Below are 23,654 nucleotides of genomic sequence, written 5' to 3'. Positions count from 1 at the left end.
GTGCTATAGTTTGCTAGTCCAGTGCTATAGTTTGCTAGTCTAGTGCTATAGTTTGCTAGTCCAGTGCTATAGTTTGCTAGTCCAGTGCTATAGTTTGCTAGTCCAGTGCTATAGTTTGCTAGTCCAGTGCTATAGTTTGCTAGTCTAAACTAAGCATGTGTATTACATGTGTTGTGTGTTTAGGGATCTGGACCAAGCCAGCATGGAAGCTGTGGCTGCTCTGTTGGCTGGACTACCCCTACAGCCAGAGGAAAGTGACAGGGGGGATCTCATGGAGGCCAAGTCACAGCTCTTTCTCAAGTAACCTAATGTCATACACACATCTTTCTCAAGTAACTCACACCTTATGTCATACACGCATCTTTCTCAAGTAACTCACACCTTATGTCATACACACATCTTTCTCAAGTAACTGACACCTTATGTCATACACACAACTTTCTCAAGTAACCCACACCTTATGTCATACACACATCTTTCTCAAGTAACTTACACCTTATGTCATACACACATCTTTCTCAAGTAACCTTATGTCATACACACATCTTTCTCAAGTAACCCACACCTTATGTCATACACACATCTTTCTCAAGTAACTCACACCTTATGTCATACACACATCTTTCTCAAGTAACTCACACCTTATGTCATACACACATCTTTCTCAAGTAACCCACACCTTATGTCATACACACATCTTTCTCAAGTAACTGACACCTTATGTCATACACACATCTTTCTCAAGTAACTCACACCTTATGTCATACACACATCTTTCTCAAGTAACCCACACCTTATGTCATACACACATCTTTCTCAAGTAACTCACACCTTATGTCATACACACATCTTTCTGAAGTAACTCACACCTTATGTCATACACACATCTTTCTCAAGTAACTGACACCTTATGTCATACACGCATCTTTCTCAACTCACACCTTATGTCATACACACACCTCAAGTAACTCACACCTTATGTCATACACACATCTTTCTCAAGTAACTCACACCTTATGTCATACACACATCTTTCTCAAGTAACTCACACCTTATGTCATACACGCATCTTTCTCAAGTAACTCTTACCTTATGTCATACACACATCTTTCTCAAGTAACTCACACCTTATGTCATACACACATCTTTCTCAAGTAACTCACACCTTATGTCATACACACATCTTTCTCAAGTAACTGACACCTTATGTCATACACACATCTTTCTCAAGTAACTCACACCTTATGTCATACACACATCTTTCTCAAGTAACTCACACCTTATGTCATACACACATCTTTCTCAAGTAACTCACACCTTATGTCATACACACATCTTTCTCAAGTAACTCACACCTTATGTCATACACACATCTTTCTCAAGTAACTCTTACCTTATGTCATACACACATCTTTCTCAAGTAACTCACACCTTATGTCATACACACATCTTTCTCAAGTAACTCACACCTTATGTCATACACACATCTTTCTCAAGTAACTCACACCTTATGTCATACACACATCTTGATGTTTACAGAAAGCACCAAACTCCATACGTCCACCATGAAATTATAGGTGTTTGATTTTTGTTTCTTTAGATACCTGACTTTGTTTATGAATCTGCTCAATGACTGCTCAGATGAAGAGCAGGACAAAGCCCTTGACCCCAACAGAAAGCGTAGCATGAGCAATTTGAGTGCCCTCAGGAACTGCACTGTACAAGCCATGTCCAATCTACTCAATGCCAACATTGATAGTGGCTTAATGCATTCCATAGGTCCGTGTTCTTTTATTGTTTCTTTTATCTAAGTTAGTGTGTCCTAGTGTCTAGTCCATCTTGTTAATGTCATAGTGTCTAGTCCATCTTGTTAATGTCATAGTGTCTAGTCCATCTTGTTAATGTCATAGTGTCTAGTTTGTCTTGTTTATGTCATAGTGTCTAGTTTGTCTTATTTGTGTCCTAGTGTCTAGTCCATCTTGTTAATGTCATAGTGTCTAGTTTGTCTTGTTTATGTCATAGTGTCTAGTCCATCTTGTTTGTGTCCTAGTGTCTAGTTTGTCTTGTTTGTGTCCTAGTGTCTAGTTTGTCTTGTTTATGTCATAGTGTCTAGTCCATCTTGTTTATGTCATAGTGTCTAGTTTGTCTTGTTAATGTCATAGTGTCTAGTTTGTCTTGTTTGTGTCCTAGTGTCTAGTTTGTCTTGTTTATGTCATAGTGTCTAGTCCATCTTGTTAATGTCATAGTGTCTAGTCCATCTTGTTAATGTCATAGTGTCTAGTCCATCTTAATGTCATAGTGTCTAGTTTGTCTTGTTTGTGTCCTAGTGTCTAGTCCATCTTGTTTATGTCATAGTGTCTAGTTTGTCTTGTTTATGTCATAGTGTCTAGTCCATCTTGTTAATGTCATAGTGTCTAGTCCATCTTGTTAATGTCATAGTGTCTAGTTTGTCTTGTTTGTGTCCTAGTGTCTAGTCCATCTTGTTAATGTCATAGTGTCTAGTTTGTCTTGTTTGTGTCCTAGTGTCTAGTCCATCTTGTTAATGTCATAGTGTCTAGTCCATCTTGTTAATGTCATAGTGTCTAGTCCATCTTGTTAATGTCATAGTGTCTAGTCCATCTTGTTAATGTCATAGTGTCTAGTTTGTCTTGTTTGTGTCCTAGTGTCTAGTCCATCTTGTTTATGTCATAGTGTCTAGTCCATCTTGTTAATGTCATAGTGTCTAGTCCATCTTGTTTATGTCATAGTGTCTAGTCCATCTTGTTAATGTCATAGTGTCTAGTCCATCTTGTTTATGTCATAGTGTCTAGTTTGTCTTGTTTGTGTCCTAGTGTCTAGTCCATCTTGTTAATGTCATAGTGTCTAGTCCATCTTGTTAATGTCATAGTGTCTAGTCCATCTTGTTAATGTCATAGTGTCTAGTTTGTCTTGTTTGTGTCCTAGTGTCTAGTTTGTCTTGTTAATGTCATAGTGTCTAGTCCATCTTGTTAATGTCATAGTGTCTAGTCCATCTTGTTAATGTCATAGTGTCTAGTTTGTCTTGTTTGTGTCCTAGTGTCTAGTCCATCTTGTTAATGTCATAGTGTCTAGTCCATCTTGTTTATGTCATAGTGTCTAGTCCATCTTGTTTATGTCATAGTGTCTAGTCCATCTTGTTAATGTCATAGTGTCTAGTTTGTCTTGTTTGTGTCCTAGTGTCTAGTCCATCTTGTTAATGTCATAGTGTCTAGTTTGTCTTGTTTGTGTCCTAGTGTCTAGTCCATCTTGTTAATGTCATAGTGTCTAGTCCATCTTGTTTATGTCATAGTGTCTAGTCCATCTTGTTAATGTCATAGTGTCTAGTCCATCTTGTTAATGTCATAGTGTCTAGTCCATCTTGTTAATGTCATAGTGTCTAGTTTGTCTTGTTTATGTCCTAGTGTCTAGTCCATCTTGTTTATGTCATAGTGTCTAGTTTGTCTTGTTTATGTCATAGTGTCTAGTCCATCTTGTTTATGTCATAGTGTCTAGTCCATCTTGTTAATGTCATAGTGTCTAGTCCATCTTGTTAATGTCATAGTGTCTAGTCCATCTTGTTAATGTCATAGTGTCTAGTCCATCTTGTTAATGTCATAGTGTCTAGTCCATCTTGTTAATGTCATAGTGTCTAGTTTGTCTTGTTTGTGTCCTAGTGTCTAGTTTGTCTTGTTTATGTCATAGTGTCTAGTTTGTCTTGTTTGTGTCCTAGTGTCTAGTTTGTCTTGTTTATGTCATAGTGTCTAGTTTGTCTTGTTTGTGTCCTAGTGTCTAGTTTGTCTTGTTTATGTCATAGTGTCTAGTTTGTCTTGTTTGTGTCCTAGTGTCTAGTTTGTCTTGTTTATGTCATAGTGTCTAGTTTGTCTTGTTTATGTCATAGTGTCTAGTTTGTCTTGTTTGTGTCCTAGTGTCTAGTCCATCTTGTTAATGTCATAGTGTCTAGTCCATCTTGTTAATGTCATAGTGTCTAGTTTGTCTTGTTTGTGTCCTAGTGTCTAGTCCATCTTGTTAATGTCATAGTGTCTAGTTTGTCTTGTTTATGTCATAGTGTCTAGTTTGTCTTGTTTATGTCATAGTGTCTAGTTTGTCTTGTTTGTGTCCTAGTGTCTAGTTTGTCTTGTGTCCTAGTGTCTAGTTTGTCTTGTTAATGTCATAGTGTCTAGTTTGTCTTGTTTGTGTCCTAGTGTCTAGTCCATCTTGTTTATGTCATAGTGTCTAGTTTGTCTTGTTTGGTGCCTTATGTGATTTTTATTATCTTCAGCTCTTGGCTATCACAAGGACCCTCAGACTAGGGCAGCTTTCATGGAAGTATTGACCAAAATTCTGCAACAGGGCACAGAATTTGAGACCTTAGCTGAAACTGCATTAGCTGACCGCTTTGAACGCCTGGTGGAGCTTGTTACAATGATTGGTGACAAAGGAGAGTTGCCCATTGCAATGGCTCTGGCTACTGTTGTCTCAAACTCACAGATGGATGAACTGGCTCGGGTATTTGTCAACCTGTTTGATGCCAAGAGGTTACTTTACCAACTTTTATGGAACATGTTCTCAAAGGTATGCACTTAGTTCCCATCAAGCTGGTAAACTGTGAAAAAGCCGGGAATTCTAAAAAAATTTCCCAGGAAATCCAAAGAAAAGTTTGAAAATTTTCATTAAAGCCAGGAATTTTTTCCCCAAATGCAGTGAGATTTGGACTAGGGATAAGATTAGCCTAACCTACTATTGACAGTTCTAGTGGTGCACAAACTATAAAAAGGAAAAGTCCTTCATCTGTGATTTTCAATTGTTTCTATACAGCTTCTGATTCTTTAGGGGTGCCACTTATTGTGATCATCACTTTACGGGTTCACAAAATTTGAGTTAAAAAACTAGATGGTTTGCACTTTCTAAACAAAAGACAGTTTTAACATTCTAGAAATGGTTTTTATTACCAAGACTCCGGAACCATTTACTCTCTGCCAACCCAGCATGCTTAGTCTAGAGGTAGTCTATATCCATCTCTATTTATCTCTAGATCTAGTCTCTATTCAGGAGAGCTCTTTTAGTAGGCAATTTCTCAACAAGCCTGTAATACCTAACTTAGCGAGTAAACTTAATTTTTTTAAAAACACGAAATTTGCTAATGCCTTGTGTTTCATTGTAGTCCAGAATGCTAATAAAATCTATATATGATGACTCTTCTATTTATAAATGTGTTAGTCTGTTGTAATTCCACCATTTAACACAATGAACTATTTTCTAAATGCTAGGAAGTGGAAATAGCAGACTGCATGCAGACATTATTTAGAGGCAACTCACTGGCCAGTAAAATAATGGCATACTGCTTTAGGTTCTATGGCCAGTGGTATCTAAGGGAGTTACTCAATCCTTTGTTACTGAGTATGTTTGAAGTTGAAAAAAGTGAACATCCCATTTCATATGAAGTTGATCCTGCTAGGTGAGTCTTATGGTGGCTTCAATATATACAGGTGTTTGACAGGTTGGTTGGACAGGTGTGTAGTGAGTCTGGTTGGTTGGACAGGTGTGTAGTGGCAGTCTGGTTGGTTGGACAGGTGTGTAGTGGCAGTCTGGTTGGTTGGACAGGTGTGTAGTGAGTCTGGTTGGTTGGACAGGTGTGTAGTGGCAGTCTGGTTGGTTGGACAGGTGTGTAGTGGCAGTCTGGTTGGTTGGACAGGTGTGTAGTGAGTCTGGTTGGTTGGACAGGTGTGTAGTGGCAGTCTGGTTGGTTGGACAGGTGTGTAGTGAGTCTGGTTGGTTGGACAGGTGTGTAGTGGCAGTCTGGTTGGTTGGACAGGTGTGTAGTGAGTCTGGTTGGTTGGACAGGTGTGTAGTGAGTCTGGTTGGTTGGACAGGTGTGTAGTGAGTCTGGTTGGTTGGACAGGTGTGTAGTGAGTCTGGTTGGTTGGACAGGTGTGTAGTGGCAGTCTTGTTGGTTGGACAGGTGTGTAGTGGCAGTCTGGTTGGTTGGACAGGTGTGTAGTGGCAGTCTGGTTGGTTGGACAGGTGTGTAGTGAGTCTGGTTGGTTGGACAGGTGTGTAGTGAGTCTGGTTGGTTGGACAGGTGTGTAGTGAGTCTGGTTGGTTGGACAGGTGTGTAGTGGCAGTCTTGTTGGTTGGACAGGTGTGTAGTGAGTCTGGTTGGTTGGACAGGTGTGTAGTGGCAGTCTGGTTGGTTGGACAGGTGTGTAGTGGCAGTCTGGTTGGTTGGACAGGTGTGTAGTGAGTCTGGTTGGTTGGACAGGTGTGTAGTGGCAGTCTGGTTGGTTGGACAGGTGTGTAGTGAGTCTGTTTGGTTGGACAGGTGTGTAGTGAGTCTGGTTGGTTGGACAGGTGTGTAGTGAGTCTGTTTGGTTGGACAGGTGTGTAGTTAGTCTGTTTGGTTGGACAGGTGTGTAGTGGCAGTCTGGTTGGTTGGACAGGTGTGTAGTGAGTCTGGTTGGTTGGACAGGTGTGTAGTGAGTCTGGTTGGTTGGACAGGTGTGTAGTGAGTCTGTTTGGTTGGACAGGTGTGTAGTTAGTCTGTTTGGTTGGACAGGTGTGTAGTGAGTCTGGTTGGTTGGACAGGTGTGTAGTGAGTCTGTTTGGTTGGACAGGTGTGTAGTGAGTCTGTTTGGTTGGACAGGTGTGTAGTGAGTCTGGTTGGTTGGACAGGTGTGTAGTGAGTCTGTTTGGTTGGACAGGTGTGTAGTTAGTCTGTTTGGTTGGACAGGTGTGTAGTGGCAGTCTGGTTGGTTGGACAGGTGTGTAGTGAGTCTGGTTGGTTGGACAGGTGTGTAGTGGCAGTCTGGTTGGTTGGACAGGTGTGTAGTGGCAGTCTGGTTGGTTGGACAGGTGTGTAGTGAGTCTGGTTGGTTGGACAGGTGTGTAGTGAGTCTGGTTGGTTGGACAGGTGTGTAGTGAGTCTGTTTGGTTGGACAGGTGTGTAGTTAGTCTGTTTGGTTGGACAGGTGTGTAGTGGCAGTCTGGTTGGTTGGACAGGTGTGTAGTGGCAGTCTGGTTGGTTGGACAGGTGTGTAGTGAGTCTGTTTGGTTGGACAGGTGTGTAGTGGCAGTCTGGTTGGTTGGACAGGTGTGTAGTTAGTCTGGTTGGTTGGACAGGTGTGTAGTTAGTCTGGTTGGTTGGACAGGTGTGTAGTGGCAGTCTTGTTGGTTGGACAGGTGTGTAGTGAGTCTGGTTGGTTGGACAGGTGTGTAGTGAGTCTGGTTGGTTGGACAGGTGTGTAGTGGCAGTCTTGTTGGTTGGACAGGTGTGTAGTGAGTCTGTTTGGTTGGACAGGTGTGTAGTGGCAGTCTGGTTGGTTGGACAGGTGTGTAGTTAGTCTGGTTGGTTGGACAGGTGTGTAGTGGCAGTCTGATTACCTTGACCATGTGACCTGAGACCTGATTCTTGTTCTGTACTTACAGGTTGGAGCAAGGTGAAAACATTGAAGAGAATAAACAAAACTTATTGAACATCACACAGAAGGTGTTCAATGCTATTGTTGGCTCAGCTCCACAGTAAGTTGCTAATTGTGCTCATCCATGTGAGCAAGTTTTCCAGCCCACCATACCCATATCTGCCAATATACATCGGTCATTAGTTGTATTCTAAACATCTTGAGTTTCTTCAGAGTGCACAGCCTTGAACCATGACTTAAAACCTTCACTGAACAGTTGGTCACCAAATGACTTCAATCTATTCCACAAGCTCTTTCAGGGCCTGTGGATCTACACACAAATCATTCATTAGCTTTATTAATACAGTCTACATTTGTTCATTGACTCATATTTTTTTATTAGCCTCCACGTGTAAGAGTTAGGGAAAGATTAGTATAACTTATGCCACCATAGTGCTAGCTTCTGAATAATACAAATTATTTCTTTTAAATACTGTACATAAAAGTATTGCCTGCCATTCACCCGTATTATTTAAAACTACTAAAATAGGAGAAAAGTATTAAAAAAGTAACCTATCTAATTGATCTAGATGATAGTTAGCCATGCTTTGTCATGTGTGCCTTTTATTATTGCCTCTTAAATTAGTGGTGGGTCTAGTTGATGGTGCTGGTGTAGTGACCCCCCCCCCCCCCTTTCCTCAGTGCATGCTTGGTCTTGTGTACATTGTTGTACCCAATTGTTTGTGAGAGAGGAAACCTTGTTGGATGAACCCTACTTGCTGTAGACTGGCCAAGGTGCTCTTCCTGTGCTACCACTTGGCTCTCCTGCCTGTTTGTGTAAGAAGATACAATTGGATGTTGTGTTTCCAGGTTTCCACAGAAGCTGAGGGTCATGTGCCACTGTCTGGACCAAGTGCTGAGTCTGCGTCTTCCACCAGACTGTAAAACGGACACAGGCACATTCATATTCCTTCGGTTTTACAACCCTTATCTTAGTAAGAAACTTATTTGAAAGCTCTTTCAGGATGTTACAAAGGATGGTTAGGGGTGCAGGGGAGGTGGGGGTAGTGTAGGGGATGTATGGGAAAATCTGATGGCTGATAGAATCTGTCTAAGCAAGCTGCTTGTTTGTTTGGTGTTTGCCCTCTTGCTTTGCATTGTATTGTGTGTCAAAGCTTCCTCAAGCTTTAAGTAGACTGAATGCTGGTCCATTATACTAGCACAAGTAGCCCAAGATTTTATCCAATCTCAGACTTTTTGCATGATTCTATTTGCAGTTATTTACAATTCAGTAATGAGACAATAAAAGTTTTTTTCTGGAAAGCATCTTTTGATATTTAAAGTTTGTGACAAGCATTCTAAAATATCTGTTTGTGACAAGCTTTCTAATTTAAGTAATGTTTGTACAAGCTTTTTAATTTAAGTAATGTTTGTACAAGCTTTCTAATTTAAGTAATGTTTGTACAAGCTTTCTAATTTAAGTAATGTTTGTACAAGCTTTTTAATTTAAGTAATGTTTGTACAAGCTTTCTAATTTAATAATGTTTGTACAAGCTTTCTAATTTAAGTAATGTTTGTACAAGCTTTCTAATTTAAGTAATGTTTGTACAAGCTTTTTAATTTAAGTAATGTTTGTACAAGCTTTCTAATTTAATAATGTTTGTACAAGCTTTCTAAAATAAATAAAGCTTGTGACAAACATTCTATAATAAATATTTGTTAAAGGCATTCTATAATATGTTTGTGACCAGCATTCTAAAATGAACAAGTTTTTCACAAGCATTCTAAAATAAATAATGACACTCATTTTTAAAAATCTAGGTTTAAGTTTTTAGAAAACAAAACAATTGTTAAAAATTATACTTGTATAATCTGCCAGTGTTAAGAGGTTCCCTTTCTCCCTATTATTTTAAAAGGGAGAAATGAAGAATTAAATAATGTAGTTGAGTAAAGCCAGCATGAGGAGAAATCTGGCGAGTCCTTTAGTTATGTTTCCAACATAAAATGTAAAGTATAGTGAGCTAAGTATTAACTGGCAAGTCCTTTAGTCATGTTTCCAATGTAAAGTATAGTGAGCTAAGTATTAACTGGCGAGTCCTTTAGGCATGTTTCCAATGTAAAGTATAGTGAGCTAAGTATTAACTGGCGAGTCCTTTAGGCATGTTTCCAACATAAAATTTAAAGTATAGTGAGCTAAGTATTAACTGGCGAGTCCTTTAGGTAAGTTTCCAATGTAAAGTATAGTGAGCTAAGTATTAACTGGCGAGTCCTTTAGGTATGTTTCCAATGTAAAGTATAGTGAGCTAAGTATTAACTGGCGAGTCCTTTAGGCATGTTTCCAATGTAAAGTATAGTGAGCTAAGTATTAACTGGCGAGTCCTTTAGGCATGTTTCCAACATAAAATGTAAAGTATAGTGAGCTAAGTATTAACTGGCAAGTCCTTTAGTCATGTTTCCAATGTAAAGTATAGTGAGCTAAGTATTAACTGGCGAGTCCTTTAGGCATGTTTCCAATGTAAAGTATAGTGAGCTAAGTATTAACTGGCGAGTCCTTTAGGCATGTTTCCAACATAAAATTTAAAGTATAGTGAGCTAAGTATTAACTGGCGAGTCCTTTAGGTAAGTTTCCAATGTAAAGTATAGTGAGCTAAGTATTAACTGGCGAGTCCTTTAGGTATGTTTCCAATGTAAAGTATAGTGAGCTAAGTATTAACTGGCGAGTCCTTTAGGCATGTTTCCAATGTAAAGTATAGTGAGCTAAGTATTAACTGGCGAGTCCTTTAGGCATGTTTCCAACATAAAATTTAAAGTATAGTGAGCTAAGTATTAACTGGCGAGTCCTTTAGGTAAGTTTCCAATGTAAAGTATAGTGAGCTAAGTATTAACTGGCGAGTCCTTTAGGCATGTTTCCAATGTAAAGTATAGTGAGCTAAGTATTAACTGGCAAGTCCTTTAGGCATGTTTCCAACATAAAATGTAAAGTATAGTGAGCTAAGTATTAACTGGCGAGTCCTTTAGGCATGTTTCCAATGTAAAGTATAGTGAGCTAAGTATTAACTGGCAAGTCCTTTAGGCATGTTTCCAACATAAAATTTAAAAGTATAGTGAGCTAAGTATTAACTGGCGAGTCCTTTAGGTAAGTTTCCAATGTAAAGTATAGTGAGCTAAGTATTAACTGGCGAGTCCTTTAGGCATGTTTCCAATGTAAAGTATAGTGAGCTAAGTATTAACTGGCGAGTCCTTTAGGCATGTTTCCAATGTAAAATATAGTGAGCTAAGTATTAACTGGCGAGTCCTTTAGGCATGTTTCCAATGTAAAGTATAGTGAGCTAAGTATTAACTGGCGAGTCCTTTAGGCATGTTTCCAATGTAAAGTATAGTGAGCTAAGTATTAACTGGCGAGTCCTTTAGGTATGTTTCCAATGTAAAGTATAGTGAGCTAAGTATTAACTGGCAAGTCCTTTAGGCATGTTTCCAATGTAAAGTATAGTGAGCTAAGTATTAACTGGTGAGTCCTTTAGGTATGTTTCCAATGTAAAGTATAGTGAGCTAAGTATTAACTGGCAAGTCCTTTAGGTATGTTTCCAATGTAAAGTATAGTGAGCTAAGTATTAACTGGCGAGTCCTTTAGGCATGTTTCCAATGTAAAGTATAGTGAGCTAAGTATTAACTGGCGCGTCCTTTAGGCATGTTTCCAATGTAAAGTATAGTGAGCTAAGTATTAACTGGCGAGTCCTTTAGGTATGTTCCAACATAAAATATTTCCAATGTATAGTGAGCTAAGTATGAACTGAATGAAACTAACAAGGTTCCCACCCCTGCTGTTTGACACCCTGCTTGCTTGTTTGCTTGTCAGTCTACACTTGTTGCTCTATGGTACACAACTCTACTTGTAGCAAGTGCAACTGCACCGTTACCAATAGCTTCAGTATTGTATAAAACTAATTTTAATGAGAATAATATTTGTCCTTTATTAAATTAGGGCCTAATGACTTACTAGAAAAATTTAGATACTCCAAAAATTTAGATACACCCTCCAGCATCTTAAGGAGAATAGTTCTCATATAAATCTGTACTGTGTTTTCAAACTCTAGTTTAGACTAGGTGACCTGTTTCATTACTGATTGGTCACCTGTGACTTACTGGTCACCTATGAATGACTGGCCATCTGCGGCTAACAGATAACCTATGGCTGGAGTCGGTAATTGGTTAACTCAGTTTGTTTCAGGGTCACGCCGGAGCTGTCTTGTTTCATCTCTGTTGTCTTCACATAGTGTTGGACCATAATCATACAGTGTCATGTTGTCTTCACATAGTGTTGAACCATAATCATACACTGTCATGTTGTCTTCACATAGTGTTGGACCATAATCATACACTGTCATGTTGTCTTCACATAGTGTTGGACCATAATCATACACTGTCATGTTGTCTTCACATAGTGTTGGACCATAATCATACACTGTCATGTTGTCTTCACATAGTGTTGGACCATAATCATACAGTTATGTTGTCTTCACATAGTGTTGGACCATAATCATACACTGTCATGTTGTCTTCACATAAACATAGCATACAACTTGTGAGATCAGTACAATTAATTGACATTGATCAGTATGTAAATTGAAAATGTTTTTATCAGTAAATTGGGTTATAAAAGCAAACACCCTATCTGGAAGGGTTTGGTAAAATCTACACAAGTTATGTGACTTATTGCTTGTGCCTTTTTAATGAATGATGTGGAAAGTTATCACGGTGCACACACATTGTTGATCTGATCAGAAGGTAGGCACAAAGTTAAGCCTTGCTACTGATGCACAGCTCTTTATAGTTAATCATGTGGGACATGCTCACAGTGACATAGGAACTGACATGCTCACAGTGACATGGGAACTGACATGCTCAAGTGACATGGGAACTGACATGCTCACAGTGACATGGGAACTGACATGCTCACAGTGACATGGGAACTGACATGCTCACAGTGACATGGGAACTGACATGCTCACAGTGACATGGGAACTGACATGCTCACAGTGACATGGGAACTGACATGCTCACAGTGACATGGGAACTGACATGCTCACAGTGACATGGGAACTGACATGCTCACAGTGACATGGGAACTGACATGCTCACAGTGACATGGGAACTGACATGCTCACAGTGACATGGGAACTGACATGCTCACAGTGACATGGGAACTGACATGCTCACAGTGACATGGGAACTGACATGCTCACAGTGACATGGGAACTGACATGCTCACAGTGACATGGGAACTGACATGCTCACAGTGACATGGGAACTGACATGCTCACAGTGACATGGGAACTGACATGCTCACAGTGACATAAGAACTGACATGCTCACATTTAAATCTGATTAATTTAAAGCACTACTTTGAGAATGTAAAGCTGGAAAATGAAATTTTGGACTGTAAAGCTGGACTATGAGAGGTTGGACTGTGGAGCTGGACATTGAGGTTTTGGACTGTTAAGATGGACAATGAGATTTTGGACTGTAAAGCTTGATTATGAGAGGTTGGACTGTAAAGCTAGACTATCAGAGGTTGGACTGTAAAACTGGACTATGAGATGTTTTGAGGCATTGTGCAGCTGTGTCACTTGATAAGATCCACAGTGTGTGTCCCCATCCTCTGAGAATCTGCCAGACAACACGCCTTATCTGTGTCTTTTCACCGTGTTGTTGCCCACTTAGGTTTCCAGCCAAGCTGCGCAGTATGTGTCACTGCCTGTATCAGGTTGTAACACAGCGCTTTCAGCAAAGTAGTTCAGAGGCAGTGTGGACTGTCATTGGAACAGTGATATTCTTGCGCTTCATCAACCCAGCTATAGGTAATAGTGGAACAATCAAGTAACTCACTGTTGTTTTACATGCCAGCAGTTTCTTTTTTTAAACTTACTCCCCTCAAAGTTTTTTTTTTCTCAAACATTTACCTTTTTTTCCCTCTTTATCATGTACAGCTTAGCTTATTCCTTTTTCTTAACTTTTTGGTACATCTTTAAAATATTTTGGTTACCTTAAAAAATAGTTTATGAAAAAATAGCTAAATCTGTTTGACTTTTGATAAACTTTTATACTTGAATATTTTAAAAAGTATACTGAGATAAAAAAAAAAAAGACATGATCAGGGTATTTTTCTCTGAATTACAAGGAATCTGATTACTTTAAGAATATTCCCCTCTTATTGCACGTTTGCTGAACTAAGGCATGAAGTATAATAAAGCTGTAACAGTGCATTTTTCAACCCTACCGGTCTTTTATTTTCTGCCCAATTTGGAATTAGTGGAAGCAAGAAATTTTTCTTTTTACGTTTGTACCAAAAGTAAAGATTTCTGTTTACACTTTTTGAAAGAACTTACTAAAATAGTTTTCACTGTAACTGTATTGATATATATTTTCACTAATGTAACTAATGGTTACTGTTGGCGTAACAGCATCAATTCTGCTTTATGTTTTGTTGTTTTTATAAATGTTTTGTTATATTTATTCACACCTATTCTATTGCTTTAACTCATTAGTTATATTTTAAAATCTGCACTCTCTATAACATTAACTTGGCCAGGGTGGCTAGTAAAGGCCTAGTTAGCTAGTCAATAGCTAGTTAGTAGTTAGCTAGAGAGAGGTCCATTGTTTGCCCCAGGTAGCTTCAGTGGGTTAATAGTTTGGTCTTAGTTAAAGCAGAAATTTGGTCAGTAGTTTATTGTATGTAACAAGCTAGCATAGTTAGCCTTGGTCAAGTTTTATTTACCGTTGTTAGTACCACCTTTGAACAATTTCCAAATGTCAGAGTTATCATTTTATTCTGCTAGACTAGATGGAGTGTTATTTAATTTGTGCTCTTACTATTTTGTGTAACATTAAAAAATAATAATAGTCCTTAGTATTTAAGTGGTGATCTAAATCCTTAGTATATACTTATATACAATAGTATAATAATCCATGATGTAACTTAGATGTAATATTTAACTCTGATCTTAAGATGATCCAAATGTGTTTTCATCTTGAAATATTTATCTCTTGCCAGTTTCACCATATGAATCAGGTATAGTTGAAGAAGAACCAACTCCTCGCATCAAACGTGGTCTGACACTGATGTGTAAGATCATGCAGAACATAGCCAATCATCTTTTGTTCAGCAAAGAGCAGCATATGGTTCCTTTCAATGAATTTTTAAAAAATAACTTTGAGCTTGGTCGAAGGTTAGTAACAATAGTTAATTATTTTTAGTTCATCATTTATTAGAAAAAAAATGACTTTCTAATGGACAAGACATGGTTGCTTAGAGGACGGCATCACTATTGGTGTCACAGGGGAAGCAAGTCTGTCTCATCTGAATATCCCTACACTTTCAAACTAATTGCAAGAATTAGAAGATTAGTATTTAAAAAATCAAGTTCATTTAATTTACAAATGTTGAAAAGTGTATAAACAACTTTTTGAGGCTACATTCTGTTTAAACCCTGTCCATAACTGTGAGATATTTTATTTGTATCACCTTGGTACTAATATGTTTGATTGGCTAAGCAATCACCATGACCAAGTTAAGGCTAGATTGGTTACACTTAATTACATTATTATGTTTTGACAAAAGCAACTAATTATTTTCAAATGTTCAATAGTTTGTTATAATATAAATAACCTAAAATATATTTAAGTTTTACAAAAATCACATGATCAAGGTTTTATGATCACATTACAAAAACACAGCATGGAATTTTTTATGATCACATTACAAAAACACAGCATGGAATTTTTTATGATCACATTACAAAAACACAGCATGGAATTTTTTATGATCACATTACAAAAACACAGCATGGAATTTTTTATGATCACATTACAAAAACACAGCATGGAATTTTTTATGATCACATTACAAAAACACAGCATGGAATTTTTTATGATCACATTACAAAAACACTGAATGACATTTTAATAGCTCTTCTAGCCAAAACTGTTGGCTGCCATCAATTATATTGGCCAACAGGCATATACAAAATACAAATATGGCCAACAGGCATATACAAAATGTAAAAAAAATAAAATAGTCTGAAATCAACATTGTTTTTAAAAATTGACTTGGGTAAGTTTCTTTACCGTTTTATCTAACATATGTTGACTTGTTTGATCAGGTTTTTTACAGAGATAGCCTCAGATTGTGAGATCTTTGACCCAGGCAACCACAGTTTGTCCTTCATTAATGATGCTAATGTCATTGCCTTACATAGGCTCTTATGGAACAACCAGGAAAAGATTGGAGACTACCTCTCTAGTAGCAGGTAACACATGTCCCAAACTTAACGCCTGACATTTCTTAGGTGTGTGCATGCTTTTAAACTAATAGTAAATATTCTGCTATTCCAATTACCTGTTACCTTAAGTCACGTTTCTCCAGTTATCTGAAGTCACATGTCACCAGTTATCTGAAGTCTTATGTCACCAGTTATCTGAAGTCTTATGTCACCAGTTATCTGAAGTCTTATGTCACCAGTTATCTGAAGTCTTATGTCACCAGTTATCTGAAGTCATGTGTCACCAGTTATCTGTAGTCTTATGTCACCAGTTATCTGAAGTCTTATGTCACCAGTTATCTGAAGTCTTATGTCACCAGTTATCTGAAGTCTTATGTCACCAGTTATCTGAAGTCTTATGTCACCAGTTATCTGAAGTCTTATGTCACCAGTTATCTGAAGTCTTATGTCACCAGTTATCTGAAGTCTTATGTCACCAGTTATCTGAAGTCTTATGTCACCAGTTATCTGAAGTCATGTGTCACCAGTTATCTGAAGTCTTATGTCACCAGTTATCTGTAGTCTTATGTCACCAGTTATCTGAAGTCTTATGTCACCAGTTATCTGAAGTCTTGTGTCACCAGTTATCTGAAGTCTTATGTCACCAGTTATCTGAAGTCTTGTGTCACCAGTTATCTGAAGTCTTATGTCACCAGTTATCTGAAGTCTTATGTCACCAGTTATCTGAAGTCTTATGTCACCAGTTATCTGAAGTCTTGTGTCACCAGTTATCTGAAGTCTTATGTCACCAGTTATCTGAAGTCTTATGTCACCAGTTATCTGAAGTCTTGTGTCACCAGTTATCTGAAGTCTTGTGTCACCAGTTATCTGAAGTCTTATGTCACCAGTTATCTGAAGTCTTATGTCACCAGTTATCTGAAGTCTTGTGTCACCAGTTATCTGAAGTCTTGTGTCACCAGTTATCTGAAGTCTTATGTCACCAGTTATCTGAAGTCTTGTGTCACCAGTTATCTGAAGTCTTATGTCACCAGTTATCTGAAGTCTTGTGTCACCAGTTATCTGAAGTCTTGTGTCACCAGTTATCTGAAGTCTTATGTCACCAGTTATCTGAAGTCTTATGTCACCAGTTATCTGAAGTCTTATGTCACCAGTTATCTGAAGTCTTATGTCACCAGTTATCTGAAGTCTTATGTCACCAGTTATCTGAAGTCTTATGTCACCAGTTATCTGAAGTCTTTTGTCACCAGTTATCTGAAGTCTTATGTCACCAGTTATCTGAAGTCTTATGTCACCAGTTATCTGAAGTCTTATGTCACCAGTTATCTGAAGTCTTATGTCACCAGTTATCTGAAGTCTTATGTCACCAGTTATCTGAAGTCTTATGTCACCAGTTATCTGAAGTCTTATGTCACCAGTTATCTGAAGTCTTATGTCACCAGTTATCTGAAGTCTTATGTCACCAGTTATCTGAAGTCTTATGTCACCAGTTATCTGAAGTCATATGTCACCAGTTATCTGAAGTCTTATGTCACCAGTTATCTGAAGTCTTATGTCACCAGTTATCTGAAGTCATATGTCACCAGTTATCTGAAGTCTTGTGTCACCAGTTATCTGAAGTCTTATGTCACCAGTTATCTGAAGTCTTGTGTCACCAGTTATCTGAAGTCTTATGTCACCAGTTATCTGAAGTCTTGTGTCACCAGTTATCTGAAGTCTTATGTCACCAGTTATCTGAAGTCTTATGTCACCAGTTATCTGAAGTCTTATGTCACCAGTTATCTGAAGTCTTATGTCACCAGTTATCTGAAGTCTTGTGTCACCAGTTATCTGAAGTCTTATGTCACCAGTTATCTGAAGTCTTATGTCACCAGTTATCTGAAGTCTTATGTCACCAGTTATCTGAAGTCTTATGTCACCAGTTATCTGAAGTCTTATGTCACCAGTTATCTGAAGTCTTATGTCACCAGTTATCTGAAGTCTTATGTCACCAGTTATCTGAAGTCATGTGTCAGCAGACATCTGAAGTCATGTGTCACCAGTTATCTGAAGTCTTATGTCACCAGTTATCTGAAGTCTTATGTCACCAGTTATCTGAAGTCTTATGTCACCAGTTATCTTATATCATATTTCACCATAACTATTGTCTTAATAGTAGTGTTTGTGATGATCCGTTGACTGGAATAGTCAAACTATATTTAAAAGCATTTTTAGATAGGGGTCATCCATAAATGACGTCACACTCGTAGGGGGGGAGGGGGGGTCCGTAATTTTGTGACGATGTGTGATGAGGGGGAGGGGGGGGGGGGTTCAGATGTTGCGACGTCACATTTTTGCATTATAAAAAAGCAATGTTAGAAAACGAATTTTAGACGTTATTTCGCGTTTTCGATAACTGTTTTAATAAATTGTAATAGTTTAGACGAGATTTTGGGAAAATATCGATGTTTAAAAAAAATTCAACTGCAATTTTGAGGGGGTCGTAGGTTGAGGTGTGACGTCATTTTAGGGGGCGGGGGTCTGGCTTTTTGTGACGACGTGTGACGGAGGGGAGGGGGGGAGGTAAAAATCGTCAAAAAAAGCGTGACGTCATTTATGGATGACCCCATAGCCCTGGCTTACTTGATGCACAGATAGCTTCAAACAATGGTTTCAATCTCATTTAGAAAGATGATCTTCTTGCCCCAGTACTAGAGGGATGGCTGTAGATTGTACTCACTAGCATCAAGTTTATTCAAAAAGTACATTGAGGTGCATGCTGCTCTATGGCATACAATCTAACTCCTAGCATTTTGAAGAATGGTACAAAACACTCTCTGGCTGCCTGTCTCATGTTTAAACTCCACTCTCTTCATACACCTGACCTTTTCCTTGTATTCAGTTTGCCATTTAATGTTCACAACTAATTCATATTTTACAAAAAAGTAGATTTAAATGTGATTTCTTCTGTTTCTTCATTAATACTCCAGTCAGCTAGCCTTTATGATCAGTCATCTTGTCTTTATAGTCAGTCGGCTAGTCTTTATAGTTTAGTCAGTCAGCCAGCTGTCAGACAGCTATTTAGACCTGACTTACAGACCCAGGGCAATGGTTGTATCAGGACATTCAGCTCATGTTGATTGGATGGATTATGTGACTAGCCTTTGGTGCTATTAGCATTGCATTGTGCACAACTGATATCTCTGTCTGTCTATCTATCCGTCTGACTGTCTGTCTGTCGCTCTCTCTTTATATATATATATATATATATATATATATATATATATATATATATATACATACATACATATATATATATATATATATATATATATACATACATACATATATATATATATATATATATATATATATATATACATACATACATATATATACATATTTTTTTTTTTTTTTCATTAATTTGTGCAATCTGCCTGATTAAGGATTGAAATCTTGTCCATTAGTTTGATAATACACCACTTACCATCATGACAGGGCAGATTTTGAAACATGCTACCATTATTAATGTTACCCAAGGGGGGGGGGGGGTGGGGGGGCTGTGTAATAGGTAGAACACATGACTACTAACTTGAAAGTCCTGAGTTTAGTACCTGGACCCCCAGACAGATGTGGCTTGTTCACTTGGGACAGCAACCATCTAGGAGTAAAAATCCAAAATCCAACAGCTGGTGCCTTGTAGATGTTGTTGAGTCAGCTTAGTGAGCACATCCATAAGGACAAGTTTGAGTTTATATGGTACATCTCTTAATGGCTGGCAGGCACAACTCAATTATGTTGGAGGAAAACAAAGATATTAAACTTGCTGCTAGATCCAATTCAATGTTAAAATGAAGAAGTAAAAATTATCCCCTATAAATTCTTATAACATGCTTTTTTTTTCTGCTCTGAGAATAATCTCTTGATTAAAAAAGCCATGGTATTAACTTGTATGATAGGCCGTGAGTGTTCAAAGTTAGTGCAGAATGTCTACAGCTTGTAGGCAGGTACATTTTGTCTGAGTGCTTTGATGCTATGTAGACCATGGATCAGCTACTCTACATTGTATGTTTATTACTGATGAGGCATTTGCACCTCCATTTTTGTCTTTATACCTCTCATTCCTCCCTCCTTAGCCTGGAGGTTCTGACAGAAAACTTCGTTTTGGAGGCGGCAGAAGGCCAGCAAAGATTGTATGTATCTCATTTTTAACTCTGTCTAATGGGCAAATGAAGTGAATTCTAGCAGTCAGAAGATCAGCTGGAGAAAGTTAAAAACAAATAGTAACAACTTACTTAAATAGCTCAAACATTTCATAGGTCAGTCTCAAATAATACTGACTCTTCTCCAGCTCTGCCCAGTTAACTGACAAACTATATCAAATAGTAAGGAATGTGCCAGTCATTTATTTCATGTCATGCTTAAATGTCAAGCTCATTCATGTCAACCATTTTTGATTCATTGAAAGCTGCTTACACTAAATAACTTCCATTAGAATCAATAGCATAGAAACAGGTTGAAACAGTTTCATATAAAATAAAATACTTCCAACAAATTGTGTATTCAAATGTAAAGCAATATTTTTTTTTGCTGAACTTCACTTCATTTTCCTGATATTTTACCAGGGTTTGTGTGTCAGTATGTGTTATTAGGTTTGTGTGTCAGTTGGTGTTGTGTTAGTATGTGTTATTAGGTTTGTGTCAATAGTTGTGTGTTGCGCTGTGTGTTAGTAGGTGTTGTGTGTCCATTTGTGTTATGTTGTGTGTCAGTTGGTGTTGTCTTAAGTGGTAGTGCTTGCATGAGTCTGAGTCAGCCATTTATTACTATGATGATTATGGTCCAAAATTTGAGTCAGCCATTTATTACTATGATGAAACTACAGTAGGGTGATTATGGTCCAAAATTTGAGTCAGCCATTTATTACTATGATGAAACTACAGTAGGGTGATTATGGTCCAAAATTTGAGTCAGCCATTTATTACTATGATGAAACTACAGTAGGGTGATTATGGTCCAAAATTTGAGTCAGCCATTTATTACTATGATGAAACTACAGTAGGGTGATTATGGTCCAAAATTTGAGTCAGCCATTTATTACTATGATGAAACTACAGTAGGGTGATTATGGTCCAAAATTGACTGGATCATGGATGTTGGGAAGTTGTCCTCAAACGTTATTAGAATCTTTTTAGTCCAGATCTAAACCTCAATTGAGTATTCAAGTCAGATTGGAGTGCATGTTCATTAGCATACAGTAAAAAGCATATATGTGTATGACTGTAAAGCATTTGAAGTATAATAAACGTAGTTTGGTTGTATTCTCACCAAATTCAATGGAGATGGTCCCACCTTTTTTAAAGTGTGCCCACTCCCATCCATCTGGACAAAAGTAAATGCCCCAACTGAAATGCCCTGGACAAAAGTAAATGCCCCAACTGAAATGCCCTGGACAAAAGTAAATGCCCCAACTGAAATGACCCGGACAGAAGTACATGCCCCAACTGAAATGACCCGGACAAAAGTACATGCCCCAACTAAAATGCCCTGGACAAAAGTAAATGCCCCAACTCAAATGCCCTGGACAAAAGTAAATGCCCCAACTCAAATGCCCTGGACAAAAGTAAATGTCCCAATTAAAATGACCTGGACAAATGTAAATGCCCTAAGTAAAATACCCTGGACAGAAATGTAAATGCCAACTGAAATTGTTTGGCACAAACTAATAGAATAATCTAATATAAACCCTAGAGTAACAAATTAATTTTAAGCAAATTAATCTAGAACTACTCAAAAATCTGATATAAAATGGTTTTTGTTTTTGTTTCATAGAAAGAAAAATTATTTTATTTAGGCATTTGTGGCATTTGGGCAAGTGTCCAGTCAGGAAAACTTCATTCAGGCAGCTCCCTTTTTGTAGATATAGAATTCACTTAAGCTCAATTGTTTTTGCATTTAAAATTCAATTAGGCTCAATTGTTTTATGTTCATAAGCACTTCAAAAATTCAGATGCATTTTGCTACTATACAGGTGTAATAGACTTGTGTGTGTGTGTACAGGTGTAATAGACTTGTGTGTGTGTACAGGTGTAATACATGTGTGTGTACAGGTGTAATAGACTTGTGTGTACAGGTGTAATACTTGTGTGTGTACAGGTGTAATAGATTTGTGCATGTTGTATTAGGTTCAAATAACCTTAGCGCAAATGATATTTAGGCAAGTGTCTTTCAGGTAAATGCTCAGTAACCATTTATTTTTATTTTTTTTAAAAAGAAACGTTTAAAATGCAATTTTTAATATAATTGATACAAAAAATGAACCTAATTAACTTTAACTTTAGAGCCCAAGAAATAAAAGAAAGAACACAAGTTTGAGATAAAGAAATAAAATAATGTGGGCAGTCTTTGGTTTCTATACTGGTAGTGTCTCCAGTTGTTTTTGCATGTTTGCTAGCCATTATAAGGATGTGTGAATCTCTGTAGCAGTCCAAACTTTATACCGTCATTGGCATGGCTCCTGTTGTAATTTTCCTAGTGTGGGAACAAAGGTTGAATATCTAAAAATGACTTCCTGTGAATATGATTAACTCTATTCTCACTGACTTGGGTTTTCACAATCAAATGACTTGGAGGTACATCCTCTAGGAAATTTTGTTGCTTCATTTTTGGTACATTGTTTTTGTAATCTGCATTTAGAGGGTTGCTTGTTTATTTGCCTCATGTTTGTATATAAGTTAAACTGCATTATAATAGCATATTGTGTTTGACCATGCATATTGTGTTTGACCATACACATCATGTTTTGGATGTTGAACTGCATTGTGTTTGACCATACCAGTGTTTCTCTCAGACTTTTTTCTCCAGGTGGTGGGGGGACACTGGTAAAAGTATATATTTTCTATATAAATTCCATTTTGCAAGCCCCAAAGAGATGCCGGGAATAAACACTGGATCATTGGCACACCAAACTGGACCAGCTTGTGCTGAATCCATTAGCATGTTTTTTGCATTTAAAAACATTTTTACTAGTTATTTGATTTGGGCAAACACCACATGATTTGCGTTGATTAGTGATTTCATGTACATTCAGCATTTCAATGTCGGAGCAACTCTTACAGTCAGAATAAATCATTATTGTCAGTATGTAAGCTGTCAGTTTAGATCAGTACTCAGTGCAAGTCAGTCATATCATTGGTCAATGATGTCAGCAGTTAGTACATGCCAGTTGATTTTTTCTCTACAGGGACCACAAAGCTGTAGGGAGACGACCCTTTGACAAGATGGCTACCTTGTTAGCTTATCTTGGCCCTCCAGAACACAGGCCATTGGATTCGCAGTAAGTTCACACCTAGGTAAAGGCTTGCCACTTCTACAGAGCCCTTTTCTTTTCTATCAGCCCATCCTTCCCTCACTATAAAACCCCAGTTTAACCTAACCCTTTCTTACCCCCCCACCCACTTGTGTAGAAGAAGTTGACTCCTCCCTCCCCCATCCTACACAGCCCAGTCTACTGTAGAGATCCCTTTTAAGTTTGACTCCTGTCCTGTTAGGTGGAGCTCAATGGATATGACCAGCACCAAGTTTGAGGAGATCATGTCCAAGCAGAACATGCATGAGAAAGATGAGTTTAAGTCTCTGAAAAATCTCCACATTTTCTACCAGGCTGGAACCTCCAAAATGGGCAACCCTGTCTTTTACTATGTGGCCAGGAGATACAAGTAATACTTATTTTTGCTTTCTTTTAATCCTGGGATGTGTTCCTTCTGTTAGCATTGCTTAGCATTTACACTGCTGTTTTAGGGTTGGTGAAATCAATGGAGACCTTCTGATTTATCATGTTCTACTGACACTCAAGCCATTCTACAATAAACCATTTGAGCTGGTCATAGATTTTACTCACACGTGTTCAGAAAACAGGTTTAGGGTGAGTTACTTTCTCAGCTTGTGTTTGTTAGTAGGCTACTCAAGTATTTGTTGCCTGTATTTTGGTCTGTGACTTTCTGTTTGCCTA

The 23,654-nt window shown here is 37.9% G+C and overlaps 1 protein-coding gene across 1 annotated transcript in view; it reads left to right on the top strand.

Moving 5' to 3' along the window:
• LOC131954012 (neurofibromin) overlaps positions 1-23,654 on the top strand; it is a 90,329-nt gene that overhangs the window by 22,176 nt on the left and 44,499 nt on the right. Inside the window, exons 27-37 of the mRNA XM_059317490.1 lie at positions 184-300; positions 1,601-1,779; positions 4,277-4,569; positions 5,265-5,452; positions 7,420-7,512; positions 13,113-13,249; positions 14,443-14,617; positions 15,551-15,697; positions 22,887-22,979; positions 23,194-23,361; positions 23,444-23,567. Of these exons, the coding sequence (XP_059173473.1) occupies positions 184-300; positions 1,601-1,779; positions 4,277-4,569; positions 5,265-5,452; positions 7,420-7,512; positions 13,113-13,249; positions 14,443-14,617; positions 15,551-15,697; positions 22,887-22,979; positions 23,194-23,361; positions 23,444-23,567 (1,714 nt within the window). The remainder of the gene's footprint in view (positions 1-183; positions 301-1,600; positions 1,780-4,276; positions 4,570-5,264; positions 5,453-7,419; positions 7,513-13,112; positions 13,250-14,442; positions 14,618-15,550; positions 15,698-22,886; positions 22,980-23,193; positions 23,362-23,443; positions 23,568-23,654) is intronic.

This window comes from Physella acuta, unplaced genomic scaffold, assembly GCF_028476545.2.
Source record: "Physella acuta isolate Inbredline_101_S28 unplaced genomic scaffold, ASM2847654v3 ptg000969l, whole genome shotgun sequence".
Taxonomy (NCBI): domain Eukaryota; kingdom Metazoa; phylum Mollusca; class Gastropoda; family Physidae; genus Physella; species Physella acuta.
Note: the sequence above shows the minus strand (reverse complement) of the source record. Positions and strands in the feature narration are given on the sequence as shown.